The sequence below is a fragment of the Loxodonta africana genome, chromosome 21, assembly GCF_030014295.1.
Source record: "Loxodonta africana isolate mLoxAfr1 chromosome 21, mLoxAfr1.hap2, whole genome shotgun sequence".
Taxonomy (NCBI): domain Eukaryota; kingdom Metazoa; phylum Chordata; class Mammalia; order Proboscidea; family Elephantidae; genus Loxodonta; species Loxodonta africana.
Window position 1 is genome coordinate 3,029,355 of NC_087362.1, and position 27,545 is coordinate 3,056,899.

Genomic DNA, 27,545 nt, shown 5'->3' on the forward strand with positions numbered 1-27,545 from the left:
GCCAAATTCTGGCAATAACATTATAACTGGTTATTATTAATGTCACCCTTAAAAAGCCACGCTTTCACTTTCACTATTAGTACCCATCAGGCCTCTGTCTCTGTGTAAGAGAAAGGTCTGGAAACCCAAAGTATAACGATGTTGGACATACACGGACTTTCGTTCCTTGAGTAAATTTAGGACCAAATTTTATCTTTGCTTTATATTTTACATGGAATATAAATTTACCTTTAAATTTAATGTTTCATATTAAAAAAATTTACTTTGAACATTTTGCAAAAAATTTTATTAATATGCTGTCTTCAATATATGCTCCCTCTTGTTCTCTTGATATTGTGTGAAGAAGACAAAGACAAATATTTTACTATTTTAGAAGCTACGTATTTTAGGAGGCCAACAGAAGCTTCTTCTGTGATGGAGTTGGGAAAGGGTTAAATATGTGTTACCAGCTGGTAATAGAAGCTAAAAAAGCACAAGACAGGAGTCACCAGTACTCAACCAAGGGCTGCTTTTCCACGCCTCTCTCATTTGGTCTCTACCTTCTTCTGACTTACCTTCTGTATAAGACAATATGGGATTAAAAGCACCTCTACCCTTGGGAATAAATATGTCCCTCTTTGCCCGGGACAGTCTCTGTTTATGCCTATAAAAATAGTCCCAGGGTAATTGTTCATATCGCCCCCTTAAATTCTCAAAAGTGTCCTAATTTTGACGATAAATCATAGGGTCACCAATGGATTAGACCCTTCATTAGTATGTAGCTTTATTATTTATTTATGAGTTTTGGAGCTGCAAATGATTAAAGCGCTCTGTTTGTAACCGAGAGGTTGGGGATTTGAGTCCACCCAGAGGCACCTCAGGAGAAAGCCCGGGTGATCCACTTCTGAAAAACCAGCCACTGAAAACCCTATGGAGCACCGTTCTACTCTGACACACGTGTTATTATTACACAGCAACTGGAAAAAGTGTGAATCTTAGTTACCCACTGCTGCTGTAACAGAAATACCACAAGGGGATGACTTCAACAAAGAGAAACTGATTCTCTCACAGTCTGTTGTTGTTAGGTGCCGTCGAGTCGGTTCCGACTCATAGTGACCCTATGCACGACAGAAAGAAACACTGCCCGGTCCTGCGCCGTCCTTACAATCGTTGTTATGCTTGAGCTCATTGCTGCAGCCACTGTGTCAATCCACCTCACTGAGGGTCTTCCTCTTTTCCACTGACCCTGTACTCTGCCAAGCATGATGTCCTGCTCCAGGGACTGATCCCTCCTGACAACATGTCCAAAGTATGTAAGACGCAGTCTCGCCATCCTTGCCTCTAAGGAACATTCTGGCCGCACTTCTTCCAAGACAGATTTGTTTGTCCTTTTGGCAGTCCATGGTATATTCAATATTCTTCGCCAACACCACAATTCAAAGGCGTCAACTCTTCTTCCGTCTTCCTTATTCATTGTCCAGCTTTCACATGCATATGATGTGACTGAAAATACCATGGCTTGAGTCAGGCGCACCTTAGTCTTCAGGGTGACATCTTTGCTCTTCAACACTTTGAAGAGGTCCTTTGCAGCATTTACCCAATGCAATGCGTCTTTTGATTTCTTGACTGCTGCTTCCATGGCTGTTGATTGTGGATCCAAGTAAAATGAAATCCTTGACAACTTCAATCTTTTCTCCATTTATCATAATGTTGTTCATGGTCCAGTTGTGAGGATTTTTGTTTTCTTTATGTTGAGGTGCAATCCATACTGAAGGCTGTGGTCTTTGATCTTCCATAGTAAGTGGTTCAAGTCCTGTTCACTTTCAGCAAGCAAGGTTGTGTCATCTGCATAACACAGGTTGTTAATGAGTCTTCCTCCAATCCTGATGGCCCGTTCTTCTTCATATAGTCCAGCTTCTCGGATTATTTGTTCAGCATACAGATTAAATAGGTATGGTGAAAGAATACAACCCTGACGCACACCTTTCGTCAGTATCCCCTGTTCTGTCCGAACAACTGCCTCTTGATCTATGTAAAGTTTCCTCATGAGCACAATTAAGTGTTCAGGAATTCCCATTCTTTGCAGCTTTATCCATAGTTTGTTATGATCCACATAGTTGAATGCCTTTGCATAGTCAATAAAACACAGGTAAACATCCTTCTGGTATTCTCTGCTTTCAGCCAGGATCCATCTGACATCAGCAATGATATCCCTGGTTCCACATTCTCTTCTGAAATCGGCCTGAATTTCTGGCAGTTTCCTGTCGATATACTGCTGCAGCCACTTTTGAATGATCTTCAGCAAAATTTTGCTTGCGTGTGATATTAATGATATTGTTCTATAATTTCCACATTCGGTTGGGTCACCTTTCTTGGGAATAGGCATGAACATGGATCTCTTCCAGTCAGTTGGCCAGGAAGCTGTCTTCCATATTTTTTGGCATAGACGAGTGAGCACCTCCAGCACTGCGTCTGTTTGCTGAAACATCTCATTTGATAGTCCATCAATTCCTGGAGCCTTGTTTTTCACCAATGCCTTCAGAGCAGCTTGGACTTCTTCTTTCAGTACCATCGGTTCCTGATCATATGCCACTTCTTGAGATGGTTGAATATCGACTAATTCTTTTTGGTATAATGACTCTGTGTATTCCTTCCATCCTCTTTTGATGCTTCCTGCGTCATTTAATATTTTCCCCATGGAATCCTTCACTATTGCAACTTGAGGCTTGAATTTTTTCTTCAGTTCTTTCAGCTTGGGAAACGCTGAGAGTATTCTTCCCTCTTGGTTTTCCATCTCCAGCTCTTTGCACATGTCATTCTAATACTCTACTTTGTCTTCTCGAGATGCCCTTTGAAATCTTCTGTTCAGTTCTTTTACTTCATCAATTCTTCTTTTTGCTTTAGCTGCTTGACGCTCAAAAGCAAGTTTCAGAGTTTCTTCTGACATGCATCTTGGTCTTTTCTTTCTTTCCTATCTTTTCAGTGACCTCTTGCTTTCTTCATGGATGATGTCCTTGATGTCATTCCACAACTCGTCTGGTCTTTGGTCACTTGTGTTCAATGCGTCAAATCTATTCTTGAGATGGTCTCTAAATTCAGGTGGGGTATACTCAAGGTCATATTTTGGCTCTCGTGGACTTGCTCTGATTTTCTTCAGTTTCAGCTTGAGCTTGCATATGAGCAATTGATGGTCTGTTCCACAGTCGGTCCCTGGCCTTGTTCTGACTGATGATATTGAGCTTTTCCATCATCTCTTTCCACAGATGTAGTCAATTTGATTTCTGTGTGTTCCATATAGTGAGGTCCATGTGTATAGTCGCCGTTTATGTTGGTGAAAGAAGGTATTTGCAATGAAGAAGTCGTTGGTCTTGTAAAATTCTATCATTCGATCTCCAGCATTGTTTCTATCACCAAGGCCATATTTTCCAACTACTGATCCTTCTTCTTTGTTTCCAACTTTCACATTCCAATCGCCAGTAATTATCAATGCATCTTGATTGCATGTTCAATCAATTTCAGACTGCGGCAGCTGATAAAAATCTTCTATTTCTTCATCTTTGGCCCTAGTGGTTGGTGCGTAAATTTGAATAATAGTCGTATTTACTGGTCTTCCTTGTAGGTGTATGGATATTATCCTATCACTGACAGTGTTGTACTTCAGGATAGATCTTGAAACATTCTTTTTGACGATAAATGCAATACCCTTCCTCTTTGAGTTGTCATTCTCAGCATAGTAGACTATATGATTGTCTGATCCAAAATGGCCATTACCAGTCCATTTCAGCTCACTAATGCCTAGGATATCAATGTTTATGCATTCCATTTCATTTTTTATGATTTCCAATTTTCCTAGATTCATACTTCGTACTTTACAGGTTCCGATTATTAATGGATGTTTGCAGCTGTTTCTTCTCATTTTGAGTCGTGCCACATCAGCAAATGAAGGTCCTGAAAGCTTTACTCCATCCATGTCATTAAGGTTGACTCTACTTTGAGGAGGCAGCTCTTCCCCAGTCATCTTTTGAGTGCCTTCCAACCTGGGGGCTCATCTTCCAGCACTATATCAGACAATGTTCCGCTGCTATTGATAAGGTTTTCACTGGCTAATGGTTTTCAGAAGTAGACTGCCGGGTCCTTCTTCCTACTCTGTCTTAGTCTGGAAGCTCAGCTGAAACCTATCCTCCATGGGTGACCCTGCTGGTGTCTGAATACCGGTGGCATAGCTTCCAGCATCACAGCAACACACATGTCCCCACAGTATGTGTCTGTCAGTTTGATGGTCCTTGTCATTAATCCTCCCCCGTTCTAAGAGCTTCTCAGCACAGGGACCCTGGGTCCAAAGGACCTGTACTCCTGGCTCTACTTTCTTGGTGGTATGAGCTCCCCATGTCTCTCTGCTTGCTTCTCTCTTTTACATCTCAAAAAAGACTGTCTTAAAACACAATCTAATCTTGTAGATTGAGTTCTGCCTCATCAACATAACTACAACTAATCCCATCTCATTAACACCATGGAGATAGAATTTACAACACATAGGGAAATCACATCAGATGACAAAATGGTATACAATCACACAGTACTGGGACTCATGTTGATATTTTTGGGGACATGATTCAATCCATGACAGTATGTCATTTTAGATGAGCTTAATTTTTTTAAAATATAAGTGGAGATACTGTGACCCTTGAAGATCAACGAAAATTTCTTAGCCTAGGCCCAGGAGAAATTTTGAAGTTTGTATTCAGTAACCTTAGTTTCCTCATTTTTGCATCTCTTTTCCATAGTCTTAATATTCTCTTTACCCACAGGTGCCTTTGTGTCTCTCCCACCAAAGGTATCTTTTATAAAGGGATTCAACACGAGTTATCGCAATTTTGAGTCCCTGGCTGGTGCAAACAGTTAAATACTCAACTACAAGCCAGAAGGTTGGTGGTTCGAACCCACCCAGGGGCACCTTGGAAGACAGGCCTGGAGATCTGCTTCTGAAAGGTCATAACCATGGAAAACCTATGGGTATCAGTAAGTGGAGGTAAAATTTTTCAACTGAGAAAGCTTCCCCCAGCGCCATCAGGCCACAATGTGTAGGCGGCTGCCCAGACTTCTTACACACAAGGCTGCCTAGGCCAGATGCTTGCAGGATGGTATACCTTTCCCTAGTGCCACTGCAGAGTGAAGGCTAGAGAGCTGAAGATGGAGACTGTCTTCGGGTAGTATATGACACTTCTGTTTAGGTATTCTGTTTTCTAAGGATGGAGCAACTGATCTCATCTGAAAGCATTCTAGGACATGTCAACATTTAAATTAAAAATGCACTAATAAAGAAGTAATTTAATATGCAATTCATACATTAATTATTAGCAAAGCATTACTGAACTACAAGGTAAAAAGCTATGGGAACCTAACCAGGAACTATCAATGCCAAAGCAAGATTCATAATAAAACAAGACTTTAATAAATCTTATATTAAAAGGCTACAAATGAACCGTTTTTTTAACATCTAATAGGTAACTATTAAGCTACTTAATTCACATATATAAATGAGGAACGTGCAGGCAATTAACTTCACAATTGTTAAAGGTCGGGGCTTTTCACCGAGAGTTACTGTCCTACACCTTTAAGTACTGCTGCTGTGCTGGGTCACTGCTAAGCTTCTCCTCAGCAGCTCTGTATTCTCGCAGCAGCTATTATTACGTGCAACAGCAGCTGAAGTGGAAAATAAACAAAGGACAAGCTACAGGCTATCAAACACAAAGTAAAATGAGTTCAAAGAAAGAGAATTCTCAGTAACTGGCATTTTATTCACAGAGGCACTGGCTGTTATCTGTATGAGAAGATGGGATAATAAGGATATGCTCGTGAACTACAAATGCTTTTCTAGATCTGGATGCGATTCTTAGACATGTGCAACTCAGTGGAGACTAGAGACCAGAGCTCCTGTTAACTGAGCAGAAATACACAGGACACAGCAATACTGATCGTCTCCAGCACCAGCAAATGTTAAATTCATTAGAGAAAGGAAATAAACATTTTTATGGAAGCAAGAAACCACCTGGAGAAAAAAAAAATGCTTTCTAATAAATCAAAATGAAAGCTACACTGAAGCATAGGGGCACGGGAGAAAACCTTTTATGCCTTCTCCTCCAAGTCACATAAACTGTACATCTACAAATTATTGAGGTTTTCACAGATTACTACATGCCATTTTGTAGTCAATTATCAATATGTACTGGAAGGGAGAAAAAGGTGAGCACAAAGGAAAAAACAGAGATTTTTATGTGTAAACAACGGAGTTTCATACTGTGTAGCCTCCATCTTTTAAATGACAGTTTCAGAAAACTGAATACACGTAAAAATTACAATAACTGCCAAAGATGGAACTCGACACTAGCTGAAAAAAAAAGTTAAAGGCAGACACAAGTCTGGATAAAGTGGGTAATACAGCTGAAACTGAGCCTGCGAATCACTCAATAGGGAACCTTAATTAAAAAAGGAAAAATCAATGATAAGTAAGGCTGGTTCTTCACCTCAAGAGCTCCAACCAAGTGAGACTATTAAAGAAACCACAGTGGTACTGCGTCGGTGCAGCGTGAGATTTTCACAGCGCTGCTTAGGCTGACTACCTGCAAGCTGAAATACCATGTCTTTTGATTAGCAATACTCTAAGATGTGAACATTGGACAATGAGGACATAGCTGAACTATATTACAGATTAAAAATTTTTAGCGTGATATCCAATTTTAGATTCATTCTTTTTATTTATTAGTAAGATAATATCAACTGGTACATTTTCTTCCTATGTCAATTGATAAAACTATAAAATGTGATTCCATGGATAGTTTATTAATAGTATTGCTCTGAAATAGAAGAAAGCCTCAGTAACTACTAACCCTGGGAGTGATTTCCCATGTAGTCTCAGTAGAGAGAAATCTGCTCTAACCTCACACGTGGCTAGTCTAGATTGTTCTCTGACTACCTCTTTCCTTAACCTCCCCCCCTCACCCCTTAGCCCAAATTCTTTAATACAATATGAGGAGTAACAAGAACACATCTTATTTTTCTCCCAAATTACTCCAAGTGTCTTCACTATAAGACATAGCTTCAAGGAATAACACTCTCCCATTAAGACTCAGCTTTTGAGGCTTTTGTGCTATACAACATCCATAAAGTTAAACACGTTTCTCATGACTTAACTGGACATATTTCATAAATATTTGTCAGAACAATTATTGTCAACTACAATGCAGTTATCCACATTCAATTTGATGACTCAACTGGAAAATTACTTTTTTCCTAATAAAATTCTTCCAAATAACAACAGTGAATCAGTGTTGATTAGGTGTTCAGTGTGTGCTAATTAATTAAAAAAAAAAAAAAATTACCCTGGGTAAATTTAGCTCTTTGCTAATAACTGCAGAAAAAAAATCTGCATACATGACTCCTTGTCTTAAATGAAGAGAAATCTACCACTTGCCTATTTTTCCTGTACTTTTTGTTTGTAATTTATTCCAGGAAAGTGTTCAATAATACAAAATAAACAATAAAACTCAACTACTCTTGGCTGATGCTATAGATAAAAAGATGAGATCTTTGGAGCCTTGTTCTTAGGTCAAGAGTAGAAGAAAAGACAGCAAGATTTTCACTGTTGACCACTAACTGTGAGGGCCTCCGGCTGCTCATCCTCGGGGCAGAGCTGGTTTAGATCATCCACCTAACGGCAAGAAACAGCAATCTATTCATTGCGGGGCAGCTTCTTCCTCCAGAAGGCAGCCAGGGGCTCTACAGGGGGACGTTTCAGGGGGACATTCTCCCAAGGGGTCCAGTGTGCTCTATTTTCTGGTTTTTAAGTGGTGAAGGTTCTTTTTCTCTGAGCCTAATAGAAGCTCAGGGCAAAGAAGAAATGAATAATAACAGCAACATTAGGAGAACCTTGCTGCAAACCTGCCAATAGGAGGCCGCTAAAGTACGGTACCACACTCTGCTTCGGAAATATATAATACAGAGGAGACACCGGGTGTTGAGCTTCTGGCCAAAGGGAGAAGGTGAAAATGTTTGTATGTGGAGATATTTAATAATAAAATGGCTTGGCTACAAAGCAGCTTCTACATATCTATATCTTTGTATAAGCAGACTGCCACTTGTGGGCTGCCTGTGCTGGAAGTCATAATTCAGCAACTTCACTAAAATGCCAACGTGTGTACAGAGAGAGTGTATTAAGCTGGTGAAGCCTCTAGAAGAGAAGACCAAGACAGGCGTATGGACTATCACAGAGAAACGGGGAAAACTGCTCTGTATACTTCCAGATTACAGATCACTAGCTGTATGACCATAACCAGAATATGGAAGCTTCAGGGATGGAGACTGCAGCTCACTACAAGGAAGAATTTCCTCATAGAAATGTCTAAGAATGAATGGAGTGTCTTAGGAAATAATGGAGGAAGGAACTTTAGCTGGCAGGTCCCACATCCCTCCTATTGCAAGAGACTCTAAAATATCCTTAGCAGATGGTCATCTGACTGGTGCTGAACTATTACACTTGGGAGTACACTCCGACTTTATGACTTCATTGACAAAATATAGTCTGTGAAAGTAGGCATGTCTAGAACCGAGTGGATGCTAAACACGTTTCTCAGTCAAGCTATGTGGGTGAGAATCACATTTTACCTCTCTGCTCTTTTCCACGCACACCTGATAATTTGCAGATAAGAAAAAAATGGTCATAAGGGAAAGTTCCACTGAAGTCACGGATTATCATCTCTTGTAGGCCACAGAATGGCAAAGTTCATTGGCCCGGAAACTAGAAAACTACCAAAAACCTGGCAGTGTTCTTGGAGAAACCAAAGACTATAAGGATGGCAAATTTCTTTTAGCGAGAAAAGGGTTGGACCACTTCATCTGTAAATTTTAGACTTTAAAAAACGTGGTTTGCTGACTATTTTAGAACATGCACTCTCTGCAGGTAAATCACGTGGTCCTAACAGTCAAACGATCTGAATGTCCCCCGCAGGGGACTTACCTGCTTTCCAGTGGTACATTACTGCCAAGGACCCAGCTGTCCTGCAGCTGGACGGACTCGGGTGTGGTTTGCAGCTCGGCGGGCAAAGCAGCCGGCGGGGCCGGACTCTGGTTCCTTCTATTGGTCAGGGAGTTTCTGTTGAGAGAAGTAATGGACGGATGGTGCTGTGCAGAGTGCTGCTTCTGGGAAGGTGGCAGAGGCTGCAGGGTGGACTGGCCTTGGTTGTTTGCAGGTTGCTCTGGAGTAAAAAAAAAAAAAAAAAAAAGAAGGAAAACTCATTATACATCTGTGAATGTGTACATATACATCAATACACACTACCCATTTCTTGGGGATCCACTATAGATAAATCAGAATTAGAAACTGCACATAAATCCACAGCCTAATAAATTTGCATATTATTCTATTAGCCGGTGTTCAGTGACATTCTCTAAGAGCAAGTTTACCCTTGATACGCAAATTTCTAATTAATATACAACAGATGGCAAAATTGCTTTTGGTTTTAATTTGTTTTAGATTTCTTTTCATCTGGTTTTATTAACACCTACAGAAAACAGCATCTGACAGCTCCCCTAACGTGCCTTTAGATTTCAGCTTTTTTAAACAAACCAACCCTGAAATTAAATGGGTAATTCCAGTAGAACACAAAGGTTTTTGAAATGCATATAATCCCTATAATTATTTAATGGAGTTTTTTTTTTAAGCTTTATTTAACTGCAATAAATTATTACCAGCTAGCTGCTAAACAGCAGTAGAGGACCCTAGTTTAGTGCTTTTCAAATCAGGCGGATCTACATTGTGATCTACAAACAGACACTAAGTATTCTTTAGCAGAAGGTCACTCTGCGAAGCAGATGTTGTTTCATGGATATTTAACAGACTGAATCACGTCTGATTACAACGTCAGAAGACTCATATACTTAATGACCGTTACATCCATTAGAACGCACACAGAACAGATCTCCCAATTTCACAGTCTGCAGTATAACTACATTTTGGAGTAAGTCATAGGTGATCAGAGAGGCCAATGACGCTACGTCAGTGGTGCAAATATTTTGTTCTACACCAAAACCAGAAAGGATCCAGCACCTTCAAAATAAAAACACAATGCTAGGCTGCAACCACCCAACAGTTCCCTAAAGCTAATAAGCCATGAGTTAAAATTCACAAATGAATATAACACCTGAGATCCACTTGTCAATCTCATTACCTTGCTCTGGACATGCTAGAATTCAAAAATATTCTATTTTAGCAAACAGACAGATGACTCCTTAACTTAACGCTAAACTTATCGTGGTTCCGCATGCATAAGATGCCAATTTTTTACCAAATGCAGCTCAAAGTGCAGTGTAATTTTGAAGTGATGCATTAAATCATCCCAGTAACATAAATGCACATATTAAAAGTGAACAGGAAATTCAGGGACTGTCTTTCACCTACCATGTGAACTCCAGCAGTGATTGTTAAGCCAAATAACTTGGTCTAACATGGTAATTCTGGCTGTATGAACTTAATATATGGCGTGTAATAGTTTGAACATATATTATCAAACCTCCTTATAGGGTACAGCAATGAAAATAACTCAGCCCACAGCATACAACATCAGTGATTACTGCATGTTTCTAATAACCTACATCGTATAATTTAACAGCTAATAATTTCTCACTCATAAAATGAGGGGCAGAGATAATACCTAAATACATGAAAACAGAGCTGTTTCCCTGAACATCTTCTGTTCTTGAAGACCTCTTACAAGAAGCTGCAGAAATCCTGCTTGGTTCATTGCTTTGGTGTTCATGAAAAATTATGAGCGCCTAATCTCAGTTAAGGAAGCCCTGGTGGCATAACGGTTAAGTGCTACGGCTGCTAACCAAGAGTTCAGCAGTTCAAATCCGCCAGGCGCTCCTTGGAAACTGTGTGGGGCAGTTCTTCTCTGTCCTATAGGGTCGCTATGAGTTGGAATCGACTTGATGGCAGTGGGTTTTTTTTTTTTGGTTTAATCTCAGTTAAACTGAAATTAGCCTTTGAGGGGATGACGGGGTTAAAACAGCATACAGAGTTCTAATTGTATTAGAGGAAAGAAACCAACGTTTTAAAGTTCATAATGACCTATTACTCAGGTCTGTCTTCTCCAGCACGAGCGCGCGTTTGGAATCTCCACGGCAGGCTTTAAGGCGCACCGCAGCAAGCTGCCTACAGGACAACATAACCAGCCGTTACCATGAGGTCGAGGCTTGGCTGGTGTCAAGGGAGTGGAAACAAAGAAAGAAAAGGGAGAACATTTTAAAGGGAAAGGTGACAAGATCATGTCGACAAAGAAGTAGAGACGGATCAGGCGATTCCATGTTCCCAAGCCTGGCTTCATGGCGGAACACTATTTTATTGCACGTATGTTATTAGCTATTTGATATTATGCCATAGGGAGAAAAATTGTGTACGAGAAGTCAGAGTGCCGAATTTAAGTCCTAGCTCTCGGGCATCATGACAGCGAGCCTCAGTTTTCCCATCTGTGATGTGGTAAATAATAGTGCTCCATCTGAGACTCAGTGCCGTTCTAAGGATTCAATGAAATCTACTTATTCACTCACTTATTCATACACTTTGTCATTCATGGAACATTTATCAAGTCTCTACGTTCCAGGGCCACAACCCATCTGCTAGTTTGTCATACTACGGTAGTTTGCCTGTTGTTATGATGCTGGAAGCTACGCCACCGGGATTTCGAATACCAGCAGGGTCACCCATGGTAGACAGGTTTCAGTGGAGCTTCAGACTAAGACTAAGAAGAACAGCCTGGAGATCTACATCTGAAATAAAAAAGCCAGTGAAAACCCTACGGATCACAACAGAAAACTGTCTGATATAATGCGGGAAGGGGAGCCCCCTAGATGGCAAGGCACTCGGAATACACAGGGGCTTCAACAACGGGCTTCAGCATACCAACAATCATGAAGCTGGTACAGGACCCGACAACCGGGCAACATTTTGTTCTGTTGTACATGGGGTCGCCATAAACTGGAGCCAACCTGACAGCAACAAACAACAACAACATGTTTCAGGGATGTGCTAATAACAGCTGGAAGCACCGTGTAAACAGTAAACGGTAAAGTATTATGGACGTTAGAATTGTTACTTAAAATGAAATATTTTAGGATACATTATCATCACACATTTCAATGTTTCATATTTAGGATTCTTATTCTTAAAACAAATCAAAACATAATTAATAGAAAAAAACTTCTATTTTTGGTTTAAATAATGCTGCTGTGGCCTTCCCTAGGTTCACTCATTCATTTAGTAAGTATTTACTGAGAAGAAAGAGTGTATAAGACCCCCCGCACGAATCCGTGCTCTTTCCCGTGGTCTTCCCCGGCTAGCTCAGCACCGTGTGTTCTGTCTGCCGAGACCGATTCTGATTCGACTACAAACCAGGGGACGTTTGGTGTGGGCAGAAGAGGCCTACGGATGAAATCAATCCAGATGACCAAAGTGAGGTTTAATCCAAACTTTGATGGGACAGGACAAATGCAGGCTGAGTATGTGCGGTGGGGAGGGTGGCCAGAAATGCAAATTCTGCAGCAGGCCACAAACAGAAACAAAATCCAAGGCTCCAGTTAGGGGTCAATGCCAGTGCTAGAGATTTGGGCTTGCAAGACATTAAGAACTAGTTGGAGTGTGTATTTATCTGTAACAACTTATTCAAGACAGACTATAAAGCATAATGTCGCAAAATAAAATTAAACACAGACAGAAAAGAAGGCCAAACAAAAGAAAAGTGAAAGTGGAAAAGACAAGAGAAAGCCAGATTTAAAGCTAGTTGGATAAAATTCCTGCTGTAGAGTCCTATACATTTTTAAAGGCGGGATACAAGTCTCGCTATAAACTTTCTGGCTGCCAACACAAAGAATACGTGGTCAGTTACACGATTTGGAGTGTTTTTAAGGCTAAAAAGTTTTGCTTAAGAAAAGCGTAACAACTACTGGCACTGAGAATAGAGACAAAATACTCCGGCAAATTCTCACATGAAGAACAACTGGATATCCAGGGAAATGGTTGTGACCAAAAATCAAGGTGGACACAAGAAAACAGAAAGCAGGGTCTTGACCTGGAGAATACAGGTGGGCAGATCCACACAGGAAAACCGGGATAGCAACTGCAGCTTTTCACTACATTGCTACAAGGCTTCACAGAGGTCTGAGAATGTTTTAGATACAATGACTTTGGGTTCTAGGTGGGACAATCAGACCTCAGAGCCTTAATGTTGCTGAATCTTAGATCTCAACATGTCCTTTTACTCCTGGGAAACTCCAAATGGCTTCCTAGAGCCTATAAAACATAAATGAATTTTAAAGGTGAGCACTGTATTTCTTCAAAGACAAACTTCCAAAATTTTTTCCAGCCTTTTCCCCCGTGAATCCTCTTCATATACTGTGTTCTAGTCAAACGTGCCATGCCCACTCTCCGCCCCACACTTTTCCACTTTACACCCGGTTGCTTCTACATGGAAAGATCTTTTCCTTCACCTTTCTATACCCAAATCGGACTTACTTCCAACTTTAGGAAAGCTGGCATTTTTTCTGTTTTCTTCAGGTTGACGTAATGTATCTCCTATGTCTTCTTACAGAATTTTATCTGTTCCTTCTTTCTGGCTCTTTTCATTCCCCCCTCTGTATTACTGTTAATTTTGTAGGTTTCATGTCCTCTGTTAGGCTCTCTATGGGCAGGATTCACATCTAATCCACTTTTGAACACCTCAGAAGCATACTATATGTTGTTGCTGTTGGGCGCTGTCGAGTCACTTCCAACTCACAGCGACCCCATGTGACAAAAACAGGACTGCCCCATAGGGTTTCCTGGGCTGCCATCTTTATGGAAGGAGCCCTCGGGGCGTAGTGGTTACATACTCAGCTTGTAAAGACTACAGCCTTGGAAACCCTAAGGGTCAATTCTACTCTGCCCTACAGGGTCACTAGGAGTAGGAATCGACTCGACAACAATGAGTTTGGATATTTTAAAATCTTTTTGGAAGCAGATTGCCAGGTCTTTCTCTCATAGAGCCACTGGGTGGGTTTGAACCGCCAACCTTTCAGTTAGCAGATGAGCACTTAACCACTGCATCACCAGGGCCCCTTACTCACTCAATAATTACTTGTTGAAGGAATAACTATGAAGAGAGTACTGAAGTGGTAAAAACTGGAGCCTGTCCATATTGCCTTTATTTGTACGGTAGTTTGCAGCATGTCTCATTACTCCAACTTAGTTCTTAGCTCCTAAAGAGCAAACACTTAAATTTCTTTGGATTTCTCAGTACCCTCACTAAGCCTTGTACTTTAAAGACTCCTAAAAAATGTGCTGACCGATGCATGATATTTTATACAAAAACAGCACCTCAAGGGCCGATCTCGCCCAGTCAGGGTACCATGTAACTTACCCTAGAGACTGGTTTTTAGCACTATTTCTCTGAAACCCTGGCAAACATTCTGATTTTTAAAGTCTACCTTTTAAGATGTGCAAAGAATAGGAAGGTTATATAAGATATAAACATATATGATAGAATATATAAAACATATATTACAGCTTACCAAACCCAGTATGTTTTCTTTGTATTTTAAAACTTATGATAGAAAATCACGCTATGAGTCGGAACCGACTCAATGGCACTGGGTTTTTGGGTATGATAGAAAATGCTCCAAATTAGATGCTTTGGAAAATGTGTATGTTATTTTTCCCAAATTCTCTTCCTTAATTTTTTTTCTTTTTTGTTTTTTTTTTTTTTTGGATTGTGCTTTAAGTGAAAGTTTACAAGTCAAGTCAGTTTCTCATACAAAAACTTATACACACATTGTTACATGACCCTAGCTGCTCTCCCTATGATGTGACAGCACGCTCCTCCTCTCCACTCTGTTTTCCTCATGTCCATTCAACCAGCTCCTGCCCCCTCTGCCTTCTGATCTTGCCTCTGGACAGGAGCTACCCACTTAGTCTCATGTGTCTACTCCTCACCAGTATCATTTTATGTCTTATAGTCCAGTCTAATCTTTGTCTGAAAAGTTGGCTTCAAGAATGGTTTTAGTTTTGGGCTAACAGAGAGTCCGGGGGCCCTGTCCTCTGGGGTCCCTCCAGTCTCACTCAGACCATTAAGTCTGGCGTTTTTACTAGAATTTGAGGTCTGCATTCCACTTTTCTCCTGCTCCATCAGAGATTCTCTGTTGTGTTCCCTGCCAGGCACCATCTGGCTCCTCTGGTCTCAGGCCTATGGAATCTCTGGTTTATGTGGACCTTTCTAGTTCTTGGGCTCATATTTTCCTTGTGTTTTTGATGTTCTTCATTCTTCTTTGCTCCAGGTGGGTTGAGACCAAATGATACATCTTAGATGGCTACTTGCTAACTTTTAAGACCCCAGAGGCCACTCACAGAAGTGGGACAAAGAACATTTTCTTAATAAACTTTGTTATGCCAACTGACCCAGATGTCCTCTGAAACCATGGTCACCAGACCCCTGGCCCTACTACTCTGTCCCTCCAAGTATCCAGCTGTATTCAGGAAACTTCTTAGCTTTTGGTTTAGTCCAGTTGTGCTGACTTCCCTCATTTTGTGTGCTGTCCTTCCCTTCACCTAAAATAATTCTTGTCTACTATCTAGTTAGGGAATACCCCTCTCCCTTCCTCCCCACCCTTGTAACCATCAAAGACTGTTTCTTCTGTGTTTAAACCTTTTCTTGAGTTCTTACAATAGGGGTCTCATAAAATATTTGTCCTTTTGTGACTGACTAATCTCACTTAGCATAATGCCTTCCAGATTCATCCATGTTATGAGATGTTTCACAGATCCATCGTTGTTATTGTTGCATAGTATTCCATTGTGTAAATATACCATAATTTATTTATCCATTCATCCGTTGATGGGCACCTAGGTTGTTTCCATCTTTTTGCTATTGTGAACAGTGGTGCAATAAACATGGGTGTGCATATATCTATTCATGTGAGGGCTCTTATTTCTCTAGGATATATTCCAAGGAGTAGGATTGCTGGATTTTATGATAATTCTATTTCTAGCTTTTTAAGGAAGCATCTTTAGTTTTTTTTTAATATAATTCTCACTAAAAATTATGTATTTTATCCAACCAGTGCCTTTACTAAATTTAGTCTTTCATTTCTGCCTTTCTTTTTCAAGTTCCTACTTCTCATATGGAAACCCTGGTGGCATAGTGGTTAAGTTCTACAGATGCTAACCAAAAGGTCAGCCGTTCAAATCCACTAGGCACTCCTTGGAAACTCTGTGGGGCAGTTCAACTCTGTCTTATAGGGTTGCTATGAGTTTTTTTTTTTTTTATGAGTTAGAATTGACTCAACGGCAACAGGTTTTTTTTTTTTTTTTACTGCTTATACAACTTGTATGAAAGTCTAACAGTTGTGTGTTTTTATTTGATAAAGTGAATAAAAATCATAGCATAGACTTCTAAAAACTCACAGTGTATGAGTAACAGAGATTAGACAGAAAAGACTGGTTATTTTGTTCAGCCCTTTGACACCAGAGTCCAACAGTGTCACTCAAGGCCGTCCGTCCCCGTGTTAAGCCTATTGTTGATGTTATTAACTGTTGTCAGATCGGCCCAACTCGTGGTGGCCCCATGTACAATGAAACGAAATGCTACCCAGTCCTGTACCATCCCCACAATCAGTTGCCAATGGGGTCGTTGTGATCCACAGGGTTTTCACTGGCTGATTTCCAGAGGCTGGCTGCCAGGCCATTCTTCCTAGTCTGCCTTAGTCTGGAAGCTGCACTGACTCCTGCTGAGCATCATAACAGCATGTAAACCGCTACTGACAGACAGACAGTGGCTGACAGACAGGCGGCGGCGGACAGACAGTCGGCGGCTGGCAGACAGGCGGCGGCGGACAGACAGGCGGCGGTGGACAGACAGGCGGCGGCGGACAGACAGGCAGCGGTGGACAGACAGGTGGTGCTGCCCATGACGTGCACTGGCTGGGAATCAAACCTGGGCCTCTCGAATGGAAGGAGAGAATTCTACCACTGAACCACCAATGTGGCCTATTAAACCTATCGGCATAAATTCATAACTTGGGTCATAGTATACAGTGGATAAGGTGTGTTGACTACTTGCCCATGAATATGCCAGGAGCCACAGAAGCTACCCGATAATGGGGTAGATTCCAGTTTACACAACTTACAGGTCTCCAATTTCAGCCAAATGTGAGGCATATGAACTGAGCTCTGTGGAATGCTGAAGTAAGCTTAACTCTCTGCAAGGGGAAGAAGAGACGGTTTTGGCAAGTCTTCCTAGACAGCCTCTCTGCTGCCATGATCAGTGTGCGGAAAGGTGCCACAGAGACAAACGACAACAAACATAGGATGCCTTTCACCTTTGTCTTGAATAAGTTACTTAATCTCTCTCAAGTGCATTTACTTTATAGGGATTATTTAAAGGTGGAAAAGATACAGTGCCCAACATACAGTGAGTGCTGGGTAGAACGGTCACTGTTAGCAATGGGTCACTGTTAGGTAGGACATCACAAGGAAGAGCACAGCACCTGAAAAGCCGTGCCAGCAGCTGATACCATCATCACAGAAGTAACAACACGCCACCGATACACCTGAAGAGGAGAAGTTGTTGCTTAAGAAAACTGGAATCAGAAATGTCATAGAGATCACAATCAATCATTCCCAGCTGCCACAGGAGGAGGAGCTTGATCTCAGAGTCATGAAGTTGGGCTGAGTCTCTCCTCCCCATCTAGTATGGCCACACAGTCCCTGGGCAGCACGAATGTTTAAGTGCTTAACTTCTAGTTGAAGGGCTGGTGGTTCAGATTCGCCGACAGGTGCCTCAGAAGGCAGGCCTGGTGATCTGCTTCCGGAAGGTCACAGCCTTGAAAGCCTACTGAGCAGTTCTACTCTACACACTGGGGTTGCTCTGAGTTGGAACTGACTCAAGAGCAACTAATGACAGTAAGACCCGAAAATGGTGTCAAAGAAAAAAATAAAGGAACACATGATTTTTTAACATATCTGGGCTTATTTGCTGGTTTGACTTCTTTTTTCTTGTTTAATTAAAAGCCACTACCAGCAGCTTCTAGGCTGCCATGTGCACTTCAGCTCTAGCTGCTTTATGTTTGCAGCCCAGGGCCGTGCTCTTCAGGAAGCAGAGTGGAAATGGACTGTCAAATAGAAACCTGGGAGAGGAAATAAAGCCTGCTGGGAGATAAAACATCTCTGTGTGAGTGTCTGTCTGCATTTGTATGTGTGTGCCTCTGCTCTTGTAGGGGGACCGAAAGGTGCACATGAGGTGAAAGCTGAGGAGGAGAACCGGGCTAGCATCTGCTCTGCGGGGTGTGCACAGCTGGGAAGGTGTCCCCACAGCTAACCCACTGCTGCGTCCCCCCCACTTCCTTTACTGTCCGTCCGCTGCCTTCCCTGGATCTCAGCCGTGGGCTGGCTGGGCACATACTACGGTAAGGAGGATAGCATATTTCATTGTTTAGAAATATCCCCAGAGAAGAAGTACCCCAATTTGGAAGAGAGATAGAAGCTAAGGGCTGAGAGCTGTGCGGATTCGAACTAACTGTCTGCAGTTTGGGTAAATTCGGCTCCCAAAAGACAAGCAGGGGGTGGGGGGAGGAAGGAGAGAGAGAGAACAAACAGAAAGATGTTTAAATTAAAAAAACTGCTAGAACTCTGGGAAGCATTGTTAACATGCAAAATACCTATGAGGAGGCCTTCATGGGCATGTGGCTTTACTCTTAGGTACTGATGACATCAAGCCTTGGCCTCTAGGAGCTTACAGGATGGTCCACAGACAAACGTGTGGAAGGAGCCATGCCCATTTACTGGTGACCAGCAAAAGTGGGCTTAAAGCCTCTGCTTCTGTAATCCTAACATTCACTTTTAGGCTATATCTCTGCCTTCTCCTACCATCTCAAAAAAAACTTAGGTTTTCTTCCAAACTGACCTCTTTCTTAAAACAGTTCATCAAAACAAAACATATAGGGCAGCTCCTGTCTGGAGGGGAGATGAGAAGGCAGAGGTGGACAGAAGCCGGCTGAATGGACATGGGGAATACAGGGTGGACAGAAGAAGTGTGCTGTCTCATTGGGGGAGAGCAGCTAGGAGTACATAGCAAGGTGTGTATAACTTTTTGTACGAGAGACGGACTTGATTTGCAAACTTTCACTTAAAGCACAGTATTATATAAAACTTTTTGCTGTTGTATATTTTATTACTACATTAGTTTTAATTATAGCATCCAGAGCTTCAGAGTGGATGTTTCAAATACACAAGGATCAAATCATAGTTAGATTTCAATTCTGAATATCTACAATCTAACTCATGGATTGAGCTTAATGTTTTGATGTGTTATTGACTAACTCTATGGCCTTGGTGTAACTGATCTCCCCGGATTCTGTCACAGTAAATTTGGGTAACAACACCTGCCTCATCTGGCTATGTTGCAGAAGCTATTTGAAAAATTGTATTATAAATTCAAAGTTATTTTTATGATGCTGAAAATTGTACATTATGTATAAAGATGTCTCCTTTGTCAGAAAATCTCATATACACTGCGCTTAGTAGTCATTAGTACCTTATGAAGTATGGAAATGTTAAGTGGCAAGAAAATCTGAGTTGAGGAAATACGTGTTTAGAGTCATACCACAAACCCTGTAAAGCTCATATTAGAGCAGACGTATTTAGATATTCAGGGTGCTTCCTTCTCCATCTTTTCCAGCCTGCCTTCAAAAGCTACATTAATAAGATAACACCTAAAACAGTATCATGAAAATCAAGACAGCACATTCACATAAACCTGTTCCCCTGGTTTATTATTTTATTTAGAGATTTACACACGAGCCAAGTGTATGAAAGTGAACTGTTCACTAAACACCCCTGTAAGCCCCTGGTCAAAATACAGCACTGTGTAAAAGTTTCACCAGAACGTCACTAAAACATTTCAGAGAGTTGCATGCAAATTAAATAAAAAAAAAGATAAGCGTGCTTTACAAACCATAAAAGGCTATACGAATAAAAAGTGTTGTTATTATCACCCTCATCATTGGCCAACTGGTTGTAAGCCTATTTATAGAAAGACATTCAGAGTATGAAAAACCTTAGAGATAAATGGGAAGATATAAAAGAAAGACTTGTACTGACAAGAGGATATTAAATGAGCTGAGATGAACTGATTTACAGTACTTACTGAGTTAGTGAGAATTTGGGTTAGTTTCTTGAGCGTCACTCTGACATGAGGATTGTAGGAAATAATGAAAGTATGAGTCTTTAAATCTCTGCACTCACTTTTTCCTTTGAGGATCTGCCGTACTTTCTATTTCAAACAACGTGGCAATTCAGATTAGCTGCCAACTCCTCTGCTAAAAAACACCAGAATTTCTGGGTAAAACGTAAATAATACATTCTTGATTAATTCAGTTAGCATACCTATGTAGTGTCTACTATTTGCCAGGTTCTGCTCCAGGCACTGAGGAGATAGCAGTGAACAAAACAGCCGACAATCTCAGCCCACCAACAGAACTTCTATTTTAGGATAACAGAACTAGACTGGAAAGAATTGATGCGCTATAGGCAGAGGGGAGAGAAGGATATGGAGAGCATGTGAGCTGAGACTAGCTTCTGAGGAGGTGTGCCAGTTTCTGTGGCTTCCTTAATGCACGCAAAGAGACAGAGACAATACCTCAATAGTTACCGAGACATCCAATTAAGGCCTGGACCCTTGAAGAGCTGTATCCACAGGCCAAGAGTAAACTTTAAAAATCTTCTTGTTGTATAGAGAACAATAAGGAATCTTGCTCGATTGTCATAAGCTCTGAATGGAGAACAACACATCTCTTGAAATTTTAACCACTGGCCTGGGCTTCACATGGGTTGGAGTTCGAGGTTGAAACTCAAGTCAAACAGAATTTCACAGATAAAACCCTGCTTAAAATCAGTTACAGTTAAAAAATCACAAAATTTAAGAGGAAACAGTTTACCTTGTTCTTGAGCAAAAGTCTCCAGACAAAGCAAACAGCAGGATTTATCCCCCCAAAAAACTTCAGATAGCAGAACTATCAGATATAAGTATGGTTGGAATCATTAAGGACTTATAAGAAAAAAAATAAGTAATAAGAAAGAAATAAAAGGTAGTTTTGAAAAGAAAAAAAGAATGTAAAAAAAAGCAGCCATTGATATTAAAAACTTATTGGGTGGCTTAACCAGTACTTTAAAAACAACAGTAGAGAGTACCAGTGAAATGGAAAAAAAAGATCTGGGAAAATCACTCGGCAGGTATCAGTAAGATAAAGACCACATAAGTATAAAAGGAGGAGCCACGGTGGTGCTAACCGCAAGGTAGGTGGTTCAAACCACCTGCTGTTCTGTGGGAGAAAGAAGCGGCAGTCTGCTTCTGTAAAGACCACACCATTGGGAAGCCTACGGGGCAGTTCTACTCTGTCCTACAGGGTGGCTATAAGTCGGGATCTACTCGACAGCAACTTTTTTTTTAAGTGTGAAAGAGTAGTTTAGACTCAAAAAAGAACAAGAAGGTTCAGCATATATCCTGAGGAGTTCCAGAAGTAAAAGTAGAGCTTTCTTTAGAACTGTTTAAACATCTTTCTCCAAAGTTCCTCATACCATGCTTCTAGCTGTCAAATGATACATCACAGCTTATTTATCTCTTACTAAGTTTGTACGAATTATCTCAGCTGTTCTCTTTTCGTAATTGGGTAACAGCTTTTTTGGCCATGTTTTATTTAAAAGGTAACTTCTCTCCTAGAGGTCACCTTTCAGCCAAATAACAGATGGATTATAAAATAAACAATATCGCCCATGAATATTGTGTCCCTTAAACACTCAACTATGTGAGACCAGTCAACATTACCCAAAAGCAAAGATGAGAAGGCAAGGAGGGGAAGGGAGGCTAGATCAATGGAAACAGAACAAACAGAATGGAAATAATGAGAATGCTGACACACTGCAAATACTGTAACCAATGTCACAGAACACTCTATATAAAAATTGTTAAATGGGGAGGTGGAGCCAAGGTGGCAGAATAGACAGATGCTTCTGGCAAGCCCTCTTTACAACACAGGCCCCCCAAAAACAAGTGAAACGAGTATATCTGTGACAAGCTGGGAGCCCTGAGCTTCAAAGGCAAGCTCAGAAAACGAACTGAGGGCCAAGGGGAGGAAGAGACGCTTCAGAAGTAGAGAGGAGTTACCGGACCTGAATCGTGGGGAGCCCTCAGGCACCATTCCCAGAGCCCATGGCGACGGGCTGGTACTAGAGTTAGGCTGCAGTTTCCTCAGGGAGAAGCAACCAGCCACAAGGCCTACTCACACCTCCCGAACCTGAGAAGAATGGTGCTCTCAGCAAAAGCTAAGTACTTGCGTATATTTGACCGCACCCCCCCCCTCCAAGCCAGCTTCAGCAGCTGAATTCCCTGGGCCTGAGGTAGGACCTGTTGAGCACCTAGAGCCATCCTCCCAGCCTTGGGGAAGGAAAAAAATTGCAACTGGGGGAAAAGATAATTTGTTAGCTCCACTAACTAGGGGAGCTCAGGAAAGAAGCGGCTCCTGTCCAGGCATAAACCATCTGTGGACTTTGAGGACCTTTCCCTTCTGCATGGACATGTGTGAGCCTATTTTGGGAGAACAGGCCCTTGTTGGCACACTCCAACCATTTCAGCTGTGTGGTGGAGATGTGGGTATTTGATGTTTGACATTGCTTTGCCTATTAAACAAGGTCCCCACCTACTAACATTAGGGACCCAAGGACTAGTAGCTCCACTCAGGTCACCCAGCTACCCGCAACAGGGGTCCAAAGATAACTGGTACCTCCCAGTCCTTAAAACCAAAAATTTTGAGTGCTCATGGTCCACCTGCAGAACCCACCCACCTGTACGCTCTAGGGAACAGGGATGCATTTTCCTCAGGGCACTCAGGGGTCAGTTCTCAGCCCCCTGCCTTGTTCAGAGTGTGACCCCCTGCTGCAATCAGATGCCGGTATATAAGCCAATCACCCCTGCCCCTCTAAGGCTGTAGGACAGAGCCTCTACCACACACTTGACGATCAGCTATCTGGAAACCTGAGCTGAATTCATACAAGAAAACTGAATGGACTCCTAGACTGATATACCTATAACAGCTCTAGCCATCTGGGAACAGGACACCAGAGCTCCAAAGGTGAAAATAATCAAGCTAGCTCACTCAAGCAACCCATAGGGGTATACCAAAACAAAACAAAGCAAGCAGCTACGACACAGTAAGCAAGCATAAACTAATACAATAACTTACAGATAGCTCAAAGACAACAGTCAATATCAAGTCACATAAAGAAACAGACCATGATCACCTCAACAGGCTCTCAAAACAAAGAATCCAGGGATCTTCTAGATGAAAGTGCATTCCTGGAATTACCAGATGCAGAACACAAAAGTTTTATATACAGAACCCTTCAAGACATCAGGAAGGAAATGAGGCAATACGCAGAACAAGCCAAAGAATACACAGATAAAACAACTGAAGAAATTAGAAAGATTATTCAGGAACATAATGAAAAGTTTAATAAGCTGGAAAAATCCATAGACAGACAGTAATCAGAAATTCAGAAGATTAACAATAGAATTAGACAACTCAACAGAAAAGTCAAAGGAGCAGAATTGAGCAAGGAGAAGCTAGAATTTCTGAACTCGAAGATAAATCAGATGGCACTGATATATTTGAAAAAAATCAGATAAAAGAATTAAAAAATATAAAGAAAGCTTAAGAATCATGTGGGACTCTATCAAGAGAAATAACCTACAAGTGATTGGAGTACCAGAACAGGGAGGGATAACAGAAAATACAGAGAGAATTGTTGAAGATTTGTTGGCAGAAAACTTCCCTGATATTGTGAAAGATGAGAGGATATTTATCCAAGATGCTCTTCGAACTCCACATAAGGTAGATGTTAAAGTCACCAAGACATATTATAATCAAACTTGCCAAAACCAAAGTTAAAGAGAGAATTATAAGAGCAGCGAGGGATAAATGAAAAGTCACCTACAAAGGAGAATCAATAAAAATAAGCTCGAACTACTCAGCAGAGACCACGCAGGCAAGAAGGCAATGGGATGACATATTTAAAAAATTGAAGGAAAAAAATATCCTGCCAAGAATCATATATCAAGCAAAACTGTCTCTTAAATATGAAGGTGACATTAAGACATTTCCAAATAAACACAAGTTGAGGGAATTGTAAAAACCAAACCAAAACTACAAGAAATACTAAAGGGAGTTCTTTGGTTAGAAAATCAATAATATTAGGTATCGACCCAAGACTAGAACACTGGAGAGAGCAACCAGAAGTCAACCCAGACACGGAAATAAAAAAAAAAAAAAAAGCAAGATGACTAAAAAAAAAAAAAGCTCAAAACAGGGTAACAGCGATGTTATTATATAAAAGAAGACAACATTAAAATAATAAAAAGGGACTAAGAAATGTAATCATAACACCTTCCATATGGAGAGGAAGATACAGCGATACAAAGAAATAAAAGTTAGTTGTAAATTTAGAAAAATAGGGGTAAATAATAAGGTAACCACAAAGAAGACAAACTATTCTACTCATCAAAATAAAATACAAGGGAAAAATACAGGCTCAGCGGAAACAAAACAACAACAAATACGAGGAATGGGCAATATATAAAGAAAATCTACTCAGCAGATAAAATCAGGTGGGAAAAAGAAACTATCAACAACACACAAAAAAGACATCAAAATGATAGGAATAAATTCATACCTATTCATAATTACTCTGAGTGTAAACGCACAAATAAAGAGACAGAGAGTGGTAGAATGGATTAAAAAACACGATCTGTCTATATGGTGCCTACAAGAGACACACCTTAGACTTAGAGACACAAACAAACTAAAACTCAAAGGATGGAAAAAAATATATCCAGCAAACAACAATCAAAAAACAGCAGGAGTGGTGATATAAATTTCGGACAAAGTAGACTTTAAAGTTCAATCCATCACAAAGGATAACGAAGGACACTATGTAATGATTAAAGGGATAATACACCGAGAAGATATAACCATATTAAATATTTATGCACCCAATGACAGGGCTGTAGGATACATAAAACAAACTCTATCAGCATTGAAAAGCGAAATAGACAGCTTCACAATAATAGTAGGAGACTTCAACACACCACTTCTGGTGAAGGACAGAACATCCAGAAGGAAGCTTAATAAAGACACGGAAGATCTAAACGCTGCAATCAACCAACTTGGCCTCATGGACATATACAGAACACTCCACCCAACAGCAACCAGGTATACTTTCTTTTCTAGTGCACATGGAACATTGTCTAGGATAGACCACCTATTAGGACATAAAGCAAGCCTTAGCAGAATCCAAAACATTGAAATATTATAAAGCATCCTCTCTGACCATAAGGCCATAAAAGTGGAAATCAATAACGGGAAAAGAAATCAAACACTTGGAAACTGAACAATACCCTGCTCAAAAACGACTGGCTTATAGAAGACATAAAATATAGAAGACATATGGATGGAATAAAGAAATTCAGAGAATCCAATGAGAATGAAAACGCTTCCGATGAGAACCTTTGGTCCACAGCAAAAGCGGTGCTCAGAGGCCAATTAATATCAATAAATGCACACATCTAAAAAGAAGAAAGGGCCCAAATCAAAGAATTATCCCTATTACTTGAACAAATAGAAAGAGAGCAACAAAAGAAACCCACAGGCACCAAAAGAAAACAAAAAATAAAAATTAGAGCTGAACTAAATGAAATAGAAAACAGAAAAACAACTGAAAGAATTAATAAGACCAAAAGCTCATTTTTTGAAAAAATCAACAAAATTTATGAACCACTGGCCAAACTGACAAAAGAAAAACAGGAAAGGAAGCAAACAACCCAAATAAGAAATGAGATGGGCGATATTACAACAGACCCAACTGAAATTAAAAGAATCATATCGGATTACTATGAAAAACTGTACTCTAACAAATTTGAAAACCTAAAAGAAATGGATGAATTCCTAGAAACACACTACCTACCTAAACTAACACAAACAGAGGTAGAACAACTAAACAGACCCATAACAAAAGAAGAGATTGAGAAGGTAATCAAAAAACTCCCAACAAAAAAAGCCCTGGTCTGGACGGCTTCACTGCAGACTTCCACCAAACTTTCAGAGAAGAGTTAACACCACTACTACTAAAGGTATTTCAGAGCATAGAAAAGGATGGAATACTACCAAACTCATTCTATGAAGCCACCATATCTCTGATACCAAAAGCAGGTAAAGACACCACAAGAAAAGAAAATTATAGACATATATCCATCATGAACATAGATGCAAAAATCGTCAACAAAATTCTAGCCAATAGAATTCAACAACATATCAAAAAAAGAATTCACCATGACCAAGTGGGATTCATACCAGGTATGCAGGGATGGTTCAACATTAGAAAAACAATTAATGGAATCCACCACAGAAATAAAACAAAAGACAAGAATCACATGATTTTATCAATTGATGCAGAAAAGGCATTTGACAAAGTTCAACACCCATTCATGATAAAAAACTCTCAGCAAAATAGGAATAGAAGGAAGATTCCTCCATGTAATAAAGCATTTATACAAAGCCAACAGCCAACATCACCCTAAATGGAGAGAGCCTGAAAGCTTTCCCATTGAGACTGGGAACCAAACAAGGATGCCCTTTACCACAGCTCTTATTCAACATTGTGTTGGAGGTCCTAGCCAGAGCAATTAGGCTAGATAAAGAAATAAAGGGCATCCAGATTGGCAAGGAAGAAGTAAAAGTACCTCTATTTGCAGATGACATGATCTTATACACAGGAAACCCTAAGGAATCCTCCAGAAAACTACTGAAACTAATAGAAGAGTTCAGCAGAGTATCGGAATACAAGATAAACATACAAAAATCAGTTGGATTCCTCTACACCAACAAAAAGAACATTGAAGAGGAAATCACGAAATCAATGCCATTTACAGTAGCCCCCAAGAAGATAAAATACTTAGGAATAAATCTTACCAGAGATGTAAAAGACTTATATAAAGAAAAATACAGTATACTTCTGCAAGAAACCAAAAGAGACTTACGTAAGTGGAACAGCATACCTTGCTCATGGACAGGAAGACTTAACATTATAAAAATGTCTATTCTACCAAAAGCGATCTACACATTTAATGCAATTCTGATCCAAATCCCAACGACATTCTTTAATGAGATGGAGAAACAAATCATCAACTTCACATGGAAGGGAAAGAGGCCCCGGAAAAATAAGGCATTACTGAAAAAGAAGAACAAAGTGGGAGGCCTCACTTTACCTGATTTTAGAACCTATTATGCCACCACAGAAGTCAAAACAGCCTGGTACTGGTACAACAACAGATACATAGACCAATGGAATAGAATTGAGAATCCAGACATAAATCCATCCACATATGAGCAGCTGATATTTGACAAAGGCCCCTGAATATTTAAATGGGGAAAAGACAGTCTTT

General features: G+C 40.5%; 1 protein-coding gene across 1 annotated transcript in view; it reads right to left on the reverse strand.

Annotated features, from left to right (window-relative positions):
* The window catches only part of TENM3 (teneurin transmembrane protein 3), a 788,034-nt gene that overhangs the window by 239,708 nt on the left and 520,781 nt on the right, over positions 1 to 27,545 (reverse strand). Inside the window, exon 4 of the mRNA XM_064273551.1 lies at positions 8,993 to 9,230. Within this exon, the coding sequence (XP_064129621.1) occupies positions 8,993 to 9,230 (238 nt within the window). The remainder of the gene's footprint in view (positions 1 to 8,992; positions 9,231 to 27,545) is intronic.